This window comes from Alexandromys fortis, unplaced genomic scaffold (genome assembly GCF_014885135.2).
Source record: "Alexandromys fortis isolate MF-2015 unplaced genomic scaffold, M_Fortis_MF-2015_v1.1 scaffold_54, whole genome shotgun sequence".
Taxonomy (NCBI): Eukaryota; Metazoa; Chordata; class Mammalia; order Rodentia; family Cricetidae; genus Alexandromys; species Alexandromys fortis.
Window position 1 is genome coordinate 1,423,280 of NW_026067958.1, and position 12,032 is coordinate 1,435,311.

General features: G+C 39.5%; 1 protein-coding gene across 12 annotated transcripts in view; it reads right to left on the minus strand.

The window, feature by feature from the left end:
• Positions 1 to 12,032, minus strand: part of Nebl (nebulette) — a 341,905-nt gene that overhangs the window by 29,635 nt on the left and 300,238 nt on the right. For 9 of the 12 annotated variants that reach the window (XM_050152674.1, XM_050152679.1, XM_050152678.1 and 6 more), the window contains 6 exons: positions 11,638 to 11,730; positions 6,683 to 6,775; positions 5,379 to 5,471; positions 3,893 to 3,985; positions 2,675 to 2,779; positions 1,658 to 1,829 (listed from right to left, as the gene is read on the minus strand). In XM_050152674.1, the coding sequence (XP_050008631.1) occupies positions 1,658 to 1,829; positions 2,675 to 2,779; positions 3,893 to 3,985; positions 5,379 to 5,471; positions 6,683 to 6,775; positions 11,638 to 11,730 (649 nt within the window). Of the gene's footprint in view, positions 1 to 1,657; positions 1,830 to 2,674; positions 2,780 to 3,892; positions 3,986 to 5,378; positions 5,472 to 6,682; positions 6,776 to 10,307; positions 10,404 to 11,637; positions 11,731 to 12,032 lie in introns of all 12 variants that reach the window. The other 3 variants (XM_050152682.1, XM_050152677.1, XM_050152681.1) reach the window with 3 other exon arrangements.

The window sequence follows — 12,032 nt, forward strand, 5'->3', positions numbered from 1 at the left end:
ACTCCACAACAAAAACAGAAGCAGCATCAACGGTCTTGGTCTGCACTCATCAGCAAATCTATGTACTTGTATTTCCATTCATGATGTAGACCCTGGCTCACTGGGACATTTAGTGTTGGTTAAATGTATTTTGTTTTATGATCTTATAAGCAAGCCTTCATGGACACTGATTTTTTTCCCCATAAGAAAAAAGAAACTGACTCCTAGGTTGTCCATTGAATAAATAATTTTAGTTATAAATCTATATTTTAAAAAAGTGATAAGTGCTATTGAAAATACTATAAATACTAACTGAGAGCCCTGTCTAGACAGTTTCATCACTTTTAGCAATGATTTCACCATCATTGCTAGTCCCTCGTCTTTGTAGGACCCCAGGGTGAGATGAATCACGCCACTCTGTCTTATGAGTTATTAGCACAAATCAATGAAACTCTACTTCTGCATCACTTGTACTGAAAACATCACAATTCATCCATCCATCTTACTATGACCCAGTAAGTAATCAACCTGGGGAAATGAGTGAAGCTATCAATAGCCTACAAATAGGCCTGGAGTATTTCTTTGGAAAATACTCTACTTCCCGTTGGTAAGGATCCTAGTCGCTCGGGGCTCGGATGTTAGTTTAGCACTCTCGCTTTAGACTAAATGTTACTTCGTGAAATGTGTGCTTCCCCACCAACCCACCTCTCCACGCCCTTTCCCCACTCTGACTCTCCAGCAGAAGCCCTTCCCTTGAAGAGGAAGGTACTCTAACAGTGAGGTTACTGAGAGCTATATACCGTGGTCGCCAAAACCTCTCTGACTGGGATGGCAACTTGTATGGTCAACTTGACAGAATCTAAAGCCTCCATGGAGACACATCCCTGGACACACCTGGCAGGGATTATCTTGACTGAGGTAACTAAGGTGGGGAGACCCATCCTAAATGCAGGTGTGCCATTCTATGTGTCGCGGCCCTGGAGTGAATGAAAGGAAGAAGGTGAGCTGAGCACAAGTGTTCAGCCCTCGCTGCCCCCTAGGCACGGATGCAACGTGACCAACTGCCTCCAGCTGCTCCTGCCACAACTTCATGATCTATGCTGAGACTTCATGGCTTTCCTTTCCAGCCTGCTTCGATGTCAGCTTGATTCCTGCTGATAGCTCAAGCCATATTCCCTAGGATGTCCCTAGACTGAATGTAAGAAAAGGACACAATGAAGAAAGGGCTCCTCTCTAAACAACCAGGCTTTCAGGTGGCCCGCAAATATCCTAGCTCAGAAACTCAGTTCAAAAATACAAGTGATTTGTGTGACAGAATACCATCAGATTCTGTTTAAGGACAAAAGAGCCTAAACGGGAAATAACTCTTCTGTCTCCCATGGGCACAATGTCTACGGTGTAACACTTTCACCCAGCAAGCACACAAGCTCCAAGGAAGCAGAATGTTCAACCATTATAATCACTGCTCTCAGGGATGCTGCTGATGCTGTGTAGGATGCTACACAGGAACTCTCGGAAATAAAAGGTACCAGCAATACTGAAATCCCTGGGTCCCTTTCAGCATGATGCCAGGGCAATCTACCTGTGATCTATTTGGAATTTCCCCAAACCTGTCAGGTCGGATGAATGTGGGCATAGTCTTTTGACCTGCATACCCGTGAGAAGACCACATGCTTACCCACAATGATCCCAGGTCTCCGATCCATCTCCACAACATGAGGCTGGACCCCTTTATAGGCAGCATCGCTCACAACCTGGGTGTTCTTCCTCGCCCGCTCCATCACAGGGTCATCCACAATGGGAGTGAAGCCTCGCCCCTTTGTCTTCTCAAAATCTTCATGATATTTGACCTGAAAAAGAAAAAAAAAAGTATTATTAATTCAAACTGAAATTCCTCATTGTCTCACAAGATTTTTGCACAAATACCCCAAAAACAATGTCAGAAACCAAACACCGATAATTTTATATTTTTAAACACTATAAATAGCATCTTCTTTAAATGATATGGAAACCTATATATCAGTAAGCTATAAAAGACAATTACTTAAAAACATTGGTTATTGCACAAAACACACAGCTTGACTACGAATTGCTTTCCTTTCTTTCACCTGTAATATGCAATAGTGATTAGTCATTGGAGCACAATTCTTCAAGGCGACAGTGCTACTTAAAATTAGATTAAGAGATATATTATGTGGAATTTCATATATATTTATAAAAATTGTATATTATAAAACATACATTCTTTTCATGTTCTGAAATTCAAAGAGGGCAATAATTATTAAGATTAGCTTAAGCTAAACACTTTAAATGGATAAGCTTAATGGTAAAAAATTGATACAACACTGCTTTTGAAACACACTCAAAAATATTCTTTATAATATGCAAATATACCAAAATAAGTCTTAAAGTTAAGTAAAAAACAAAGGCTAGATAAATGTCATTTATACATGTACTTATAATTATCAAGTTAGAAATAAAAACACACCAAAAATCTTCGAGGGGAAATTATTTTATTAGAGTGAATATTTTCATTACATTTCAGTGTGGTTATAACACCCTGCCCCAAGGGCTCATTCCCATGCCCGTGTGTTGTTAGTTGTCCAGATTAATAGTGAACTGTGCCATCCAAACACAGGTCTTGTCATTCCTTAGTATGTTTTAGTCATGGAGACAATGATCTGTCGCATCCTACCATGGAAGCATGGTTTTGTGCTTCTTTAACATGTCTCAAAGCAGGTGTATCTAAGATCAGACATGGTCTGCCTTTCATTTGCCTGTGGTCCTGCGTGTATTTCACCTGCAAAGGAAACAGCAGACATTCATATAACTGGATAACTATAATCTAAATGCTGCATAACATTTTGAAGCTTTTCAAATGGGTGAGTCATGTGCAACCTACTCAGAATTATTTCCCAGGTAGGTTTTCTTTCGGTGGATTACATTTTATTCCAGAATAGTCACCTAAAATTACACTCTTGATGATTCCCCTTAAAGTATTGTACAAAGGACTTAAGTCTGTCAAGAGCAAACAAACACGTGTGCCTAACAGTCAGGAAATGACCACAGTGGACCTGCTCAGCACATTTAAACGGGGCAGATACAACATGAAATAGAGCCCAGTCATATTTTCTGTTGCTAAGCAATGTTCGACTCTAAGAGTGCTGAGGGGAGTACATGAGACGTCTTCCGATTTCCTTTCCTTTTTCCCTCTCTAGAGAGTGAGGAACACGAGGAACAGTTCTATGTTTTCTTCTGAGCAGTTAGAGCTTAAAGACAATTGATGCTGAATACGCCCCGTCTCTCTGGACAGGAATGCTATGAGAGAGCTGTCAACTATGAATCCCATATGCTGACCCCCATGCATGAAAATCTGCCGGGTGTGCTGGGCTCAGGGCTCAGAACTGTGGGCACTTCCGGGATTCCCGCCCTGGAGCCCTGGAGCCCTACAATTCACTAAAGCAATGCACACTTACCGTGAACCGTTTTCCTGATTTAGTTTTAGTGATATTAACTGCACTAACCCTTCTATCTTCTGAATTCTTATTTTGAATTGCTCATTTGTACATGTTTTTGTAGAAAGCATTTAATAACTCATGTTCAGTGAAGTACATTAGTAAAATGACAATTTTTTAATTTATATATTAAAGACTTGGTCAGTTTCAAAGATATTGAATAAAATAACATGATTCTTAGCCTAAATAAACTATCGATGTAGCTATCAGTCATATCTAGGAATATTAACAAGGGATTGCACAATAACCTAAATGTATATAGTGAGAGCTTTGGGGATTCATCTGCGATAGTATATGTTTATTGGAAATAGATTTTATTCATAAGACAATAAGCAACACAAGTAAATTGTAAAGGATACATTCTCTGCAATGGCCCAAAATGAGTTAAAACCACTTGCCGAGCTAATATTTTCTTGATTCTTCTTTACTCTTTCCATTTCGGGAGTTATGCTTAAAGCCGTGGCCCTTCCCAGTTGACCTTTATAATAAACCTACCATTTCAGAGAAGGAAAATAGAAGATTGTTCATCAGTTCAACAAAAAAGGAATCACGTCATATTTAATTTTAAAGGACTAGCCAAGGACTGGAACTCATTAAGACAAAAGAGAGAGGGAGGGGAGGGGAATTACAATGCTTTCATCTCCAAGCTTCCACTTCATTTTGGCACAGCAGCGGACGGACCTCTTCTCAATCAGTGTGGCTAGGCTCGCATCTATCACCAGCGAGTCTGGAGTGAGCCTTTAATCCCAGAGGGGCATGAGAAGAAATGCTTTGTGGACGTGACAAGTCTTGTTTGAATAGGATGGACTCGCATAGCTGTGTTTTCTCAGAAATTAACTTCAGCGGAGCCTTGAAAGGATGTATTTCACAGGTGACCATGGCAAGTCATGTAAAGACGTCATGCCTGTCTCCATGTCATCCTCCTTTTCCCTAACCACATCCCTTCTTCAGAATAATAGTCATGTCATGTATGACTGAGAAGAAAGAACATTTACTCCTCCAAAAGATAGCTCTTAGGAAAAGAATCAAATGATAACCTGCCTTTGACTCATAAACTGGTCATGGTTTGAGGCATAAAAGACTTCTTTGAAGATTAATAGATTTCTAAATTTCCTCTTCCAAGGAGCCCACTCTGTATGTTAATGAGATCCTCAAAGGATGCTCTTAGTGAACTGTGGGTGGGTTATATAAACAGATGGATCTAGAGTACTCAACAAGTCTAAGTAAAAATGCTGCCTTGGGCCAAGTACCTATTAACTGCTCCATTTCATATGCTATAGCCAGTCAGCCACACATACTTCACCATTTTCCCCCAGAAACATGGCAATAATCATCATGGGTGAGAGAAAGGGAGGGGCCTGACAAACAAGAACTCAGGCAGGTAGGAACTCTGCCGTCAGAACACACTAGATGCAGGACCAAGATGCCAGAAACTACCCCAGTCTTTGTAGCAACCACAGCAATCACCAGCATGAAAGTAAGAGGAGGATGATATGCCACAAACTGCAGGACAGTCATCACAATACAGCACTGCACACGACAGCCCCTACCACCTGACACCGCCCCCTGAAGAAGCTGCCCGTCAGCTGAGGCTAGCAACTCTCTAATACAGTGGTTCTCAACCTTCCTAAAGCAGCAACCCTCGGATACAGCTTCTCAGGCTATGGAAACCCCAAAACATAAAATTATTTCCTTGCTACTCCATAACTATAGTTTTGCTATTGTTATGAACCATAATGTAAATAGCTGATATGCAGGATGTGTGATATGTGGGGGGTCATGACCCATAGATTGCGAACCTGTGCTCTAAAACAATTCCTTCATCTGCATATTGACACATTTGATATCATTAAATACAAACAATAAATACTGAGATGTTCCCACATTGCTGATATTCTTCTGGTTTTCTTTCACTCTCTTCAGCTCTGGAAGATCCGAAATGGAAGTTGGCTGTTTTAGCTCTCCTTTGTATTTGACCTATAGAGGAGATATAAGAATTAAAATAAATAGTATAAAGAGCTCCAAGTGGCGACCGCAAGGGTTGGGACTCAAGTCCACTCCTGCTTTTAACATAGTGACCTCCTATTGACTGAACTCAACTGATCAAGAAGAGCTGAATATGCTGCTTAAAAGGGGATCTTCAATAAGCAGCCTGTTTCATGCCACAGCTAGCTACAAACTTTACAAAGAAAAGCAATGGAGCTAAGGGAACACCCTTAAAAAGAAACATCAGAATGGAGCCATGACAATAAACCAGAATGAAGGCCCCATGGCAGGCTGGGAAAGTGCTTTGGTCTGCTTATGGCCTCCTAGTTCCCACCATTAAAACATCCCTGACGTCTTCCTCTACCTTCAGAGGTTTAAAGATACACAATGTTCACTTTTACTTTCCTCCTCCACCTGAGAGAACTTAACTCTTACATTTGAAAGTCTTTCAAAATTCCAGTTTTGCAAGAAAGAGGCTATTCTCACTATTGAGGAAAGTTCCCCCCCCAATAAAAGGTTGACAAAAGGTAAAAGGTAACTACTTGGGGTTACCCTACAGATTTCTAAATTCCAGGAGGCCTAAGTTCAAGTCCCAGCTCTGCCCTTACTTGCCACGGATCTTTGGCATGGTTTCTGACTCCTCAAAATTCAGTTTTCCACATCCACCCGTCAAAGAAATTAATAATGCTGAGCTCAGATGTTCACATGTAATATTAAAATAGAGCAGAGGTCCCCCCTCGGTTAACTATGACAACGTTATTGCAATGGATTATCAAATGACTGGCTGGTGTCTCCCATTTCATTTATGAGGTGCCTTGCGTTGGCGCTGCATGGTAAGAGCCCATCAAGTCTTTTTTTGTCCTATCTCTAATATTGTTTCCCCATCCTCTCTACTTCCCAGCTTCTTACCTAGATGCAATTTTAGAGATTTAGGAGTAAACTAAAGGGTTCATGAGGAAAAGATGTGGTTCTTATGTCTCCTCATGTCCCAGCAACCAGGACAAAGCCTTCTTGAGTAAGAAAGCAGGATGCAGACTTCCTGACTCACACAAGAGACATCATACTCTATGCCCTCCAATGTGCCACTGTGTGAAAGCATGCCCAAATGCACATGCTTTTGTCCACTGGTTCACAGAGCATCTTTTTGAAAAAGAAAACTACATCCTGTTAGATAAAATATAAAAGAAAACAGAATGACTTGCCGCACTCAGCTGCTCCTGGTTCCTCCTCACTCTCTCTATTTCTGGGGTCATAGTTACTGGAGTGGCCTTATAGTTTTGATCTTTATACTGGAGCTGAGGAACAAAGCATTAGATAGTTTGGAATCATGGGAAATAAATGTGTACCACAGGAACATACTAAAGGAAATGTCACGTACTACAGATCATTAATATTTTATCTTTTCTCCATGAACTAATAGTCATTAAAAATTTCATATAGTGTATTTTTATCATATTATTCCCCTCCTCTAATGCCTCTCAAATATTCCCACCTTCTTATCTACAAGTGTTTTGTCATTTTTCCCCTGAAGAATGAAACAGACAAAAACCAAAAAGCAATAAAGCCAAAAATACCAAAAACAAAATAAAACAAATGCACACACAAAAAAACAAAACCCAACAACAAACATTTCCATGTTTCTGTCATGTTGGCCAGTTACTTGTGGTCATGGAGTCTGGCCTAAAGTGTGCTTGATACTCCATTAGACAAAAATGATTTTCATATTTTCAGCAAGTATCAATTGGAAATAGCTTCTTGGGTAAGGATAAGGCTTTGTGTCCACTTTTTCCAGATGTCATCTTGAGACCCTAGTCCCCAAGTTTTTTCTTGTCAAATATTCTAAACTATTCCTTTCATTGCTAATATTTACATTACATAATTTATTGATTACTTCCTGATTGTGATTTCATCAATAATAAGGAATTATACCTTCTGTGAGTTCACCAATTCTTGACATTAAAGTAATGTTTACTAAATTGCCATCTTATTCTTAAAATGATTTATTATCATCATCATTTAGAAAGGAGCCATGTTAAATGTAAAATAGACTCTTGTCATTACTCAACACATTGCGAACAAAGGTCACAAAGACCCCACGCCCGTACTGCAGCGGTATACTATATCTACTAACTTTCCTCACAGGACCATCAGTCTCTCCCCTTACCAAGTTCTAACGTCAGAAGACCTGACATTTGGCCTAACACTACAGAAGATGACCTACTGCATACAGATCTTCTTTCTTAACGGAGGGCAGAAGACGGAGACAACTTTACCACCATAGTCAACTTCCCCAACAATTCGACATCTCAAGAAATAAAAGAGCACCAAACACAGAGCAAAGGGACGGCGTATCTGCTGAAAGTTTCTGAAAGCTCAAACTGGAAGAGAAAATTCTTTTGCAGGGAGCTGTGCAGTGATAGTCAATACATTTTCTGAATTTAAATTCCGCCTTAGGGCTTTATACAGACCTTGCACTCAAAATGCATATTCTTATGACTGAACATAAAAATGAAGAAAAATTTGAGAAGCCTGGAGAATAAATGGAAAGGGTTGGATTTCTTCCAATGTACCCTCTCCCTAAGGAGCAACGTTCTGTGCATGGTTGCATGTAAGAGTTTAGGCAAGTTCTCAGTATGGAAATGATAGAGATACAATGAGAAATGTTCCATGCCATCTTTATTGGTAGAAATATCATTTATGTTAGAGCTGAACTGAAGATTTGTGGAGCCACATTGCTGAGAGGGAGGAACTACAATTGCTAGTGAATGAAACCCAGATGACAATTCAACGGGAGACTCCTGTCCTGATTCTCCTATTCATCAATTTGACACATGAGTTAAAGGCAATAACTCTTTAATACTCTAATCTCTGCCTTATAGAAAAGGACATTTCATAGGTGAAAGTCTATAAAGAGTGTATAAGTGAAGTCTAGAGAACTGGATTCAAGCCTATCAGAACTCTATGGTCCATGTTCTTCTCCATGACTTCAGCATTAACAAAACATCCTGAATTTTGCTAGTGGCCTGTATGACACACCATGCAAATTCTATAAGATCTATGCAATTATACACTTACTTTTCAAATGAAGTTAAGAGAGTATTGTTGTAGAATATTAGTTGAAGATGTGCTACATTTGTTTATGCTGTAGAACATTTGTTTAATGATGCAAAGATGTGTTGCATTATTTTATGTTGCATTTGTTTAACTCTGTGAAGCTGTGTTCCTTTGCCTGTTTAAAACAACTGATTTGTCTAACAAAGAGCTGAACAGCCAACAGTGAGGCAGGAGAAAGGATAGGTTGGACTGGCAGGTAGAGAGAATAAATAGGAGAGGAAGAGAAAGGATCAAGAATTGAGAAGAAGAGGAGGAGGAGGACACCATGGGTCAGTTACCCAGCTACATAGCCAACCACAGAGTAAAAAGTAAAGAAAGGTATATAGAATAGAGGAAGATAAAAGCCCGGAAGCAAACGGTAAATGAGACAATTTAAGTTAAGAAAAGCTGGCTAGAAACAAGCCAAGCTAAGGCTTGGCATTCATAAGAAAGAATAAGACTCCTTGTACTTATTTGGGAGCTGGATGTTGGGCCCCCAAAGTGCCAAAAGAGTAAAAACAACCAACTACAGAGTATTGTTTCTATCATAAAGAGACCAGCAATACTTTTTTGGAAGAAGAAGCAAGGAGAAAATGTAGTTAAGTAAAACAACTTAATCACCAGATCAAAAACTGAGCAATACTGGGACTGTTAACATATTCTTGAATGATCTATGAGTCACACTATAGGGATTCTCAATACTATAGTATTATGCTTGGTTTTGCATCTCCGGTCCCACCATCACCTCCTGCCACCCTCCATCCCAATGCTCATCACATCAGTCCTCCCTTTTTAATAGGTTTGGGTTCAGAAAATACTAATTTTCCCTTCCAGGAAGATCCTTCCTCACAAAAGCCATATGAAATCATTCTTCTAAGTCTCTATGACAAGACTCCAGTGTTGTTCCTTTTCCAAGACCTTTCCTCTCCCACTGTGACATACTATTCATCCTCTGCATTTCCAGAACACTTTGCAAGAAGTATTATTGCTTACGGTTAAAAAAGATAATACTTGTTAAATATTAAAAAAAAATTAGTGCCTAGTCAACAAATACAAATCATTGTGACAATATATAAGACAATGCATACCAGTAATGTATGCCGTTTCTCCTAGAGACTACCCACAGCCCCTTGTTGTAGTGATAGTTCATTTGTATTTTAATAAATAAAGCTTGCCTGAAGATCAGAGAGTAAAACAGTCATTCTGGTCAGTCTTGTAGACCAGGCAGTGGTGACACACACCTTTAATCCCAGTAGCCACACTAGTTTGCCATAGAAGCCAGGCAGTAGTGGTTCATGTCTTTAATCCCAGCACTAGAGAGGATTATAAAATGGGAGGAGACAGCTCACACACACAATCTCATTATGAGATTCCTGGAGGCAGGATCACCATTTTGGACTAAGATTGAGGTAAGAGCCAGTGGCTGTCTGTTTTGCTTTTCTGACCTTCAGGTTGAACTCCAATATCTGTCTCTGGGCTTTTATTAATTGTGCTACACCTTGTAGTTTGTCTCACTCACTGAATCCCCCGAGAGCACAGAGTGGACCTTCATTTTAAAAATGTGTCTAGGAGGCACATCGTGGAGGACACAGAGCAGTATGGAATGTCATCTCTACTTCCAAGGAAGGACCACACAATGGCACTCATTGTAATGAGACTTCACCTGTGCCGATGCTGTGCTCCCATCATGTGTGGTATTTTAATACCACAGAAAAGCACTGGAGGAAATACGACCACATTGCTGATGTTCTTCTGGTTTTCTTTAGCCCTCTTTAGCTCAGGAGGATCTGAAATGGCTGCTGCATGCTTAATTCCTTCTTTGTATTTCACCTGAATAATTTATTTTAAAATGCAGTTAATTTATTCTATCCAAAGCTTAAAATAGTTTAGAATTCTTCTATTGTTGCCACTGTATAATTGAATTTTTCTTCTAATATTATATTCCCTTTAGTAGGAAACAATTTTTTATATTTTCTCATGCTTTTTGGGTTCTTTATCCTGAATTACAAATAAATTCACATTTATCTATTACTATAGGTATCCTTTGGTTAATATAAACAAGCATTGCTTATAACCAAAAGCTTTATAATTAAGCATACGTATAAAATGCCTTAGAAATTATTGTAATATAATAATTTATTATTTTCTGTCTGAGAAACAGTTTTATTTAGTAATGTGTTAATTAGAATTTAACATGTACTTAAAGGCAAAAATCAAATTGACTTAGCCTCAGAGGCTTGAAAATATTGACATCTGACTGAAAGCATAGATGTAATCACTTTACACATCTTTCCCAAACTAACTTCTCTGCCAGAATCAAGTGGCGCCTGATTCAGATTCCCATTAAACAAACAACATGTCATTCACCCTAACTCAGACATGGGCCTCCAAGTTCTCTCTCTAGATACTATCCTCGGGACAGGACTTCCTTTATGGCACAAAGATTGACGGCACTCATGCGCTGCACAGTTTTTATAACTTTCCTTGCCCCTCCTGGAATTCCTTTTCCAATGGAAATCACTACCTAGTCACATGCTCAAAACACTAGCTAATTCTGAGTCAGCCCCTATGTATGTCATGAAAGCAGTTCTATTTGGACGGTTTAAGGGGAAGTTCTAGAAGGTTATATCTCCAAGACTAGAGCTGAAGAGATGGAGCAGGGAATGAATGCTAAGGAAAGAATCATTTTTCACACCCATGGCTAGAAACTAAACATATGAAACGCTCTCAAATGCAACCCCCTCCTGGATGGACAAGAATTATCTGTTGCTCATGCCCAGCAGTAAATGGGAGAAATTGCCCCTACCTACCATTCCCCAGAGTCAAAAACACTGTAGGGTAAGATCTTACAATTTATACTCAACCAATATAATTTTCTTTGCTGAGGAAGTAGAGGGCAAATAAGGCCAGAAAATAGAAATATGGCACAGAGGTGTGTTTGGGAAAAACTGAGAAGTGTGATTGACACAGGGCAAAAACGAGTTGGTGCTACATTAAAAAAACTGAAAACAGGCATGCAGCCCCTGTTTGTGGGAAAGGATAATTAGTGCTGTGGAGAACTTACTGAACTGATATTGTGCTGGGTTTTTTTCACCCGCTCAATCTCTGGAGTGTTCCTTAGGGCGGTGCCAGCTCCCACTCCTTCCTTGTAAGATATCTTCAGAGCGGGAAGAAGAAAATAGGAACCATAAGGTTATTAGAATCCGAGTCCTAGATCTGCCTGTTACAGAGCAAGACTATTTCTCAGGTTTTATAGTAGTGTGAATAGTGGCTTTATTTATGAGGAGCAATGTTACATGAATCAAGGAAATAGCCCATTATTATAATAAATGCTGACTTTGATTTCCGATCTCACAACCTCTTAACTCAGTTAATACTTGTTCTAAGGCATGATGAGTACCTTAGCTAGGGGTAGATTATTTGCCCTAAGAATATAAACTGGCAATCTACAGTCTCCTG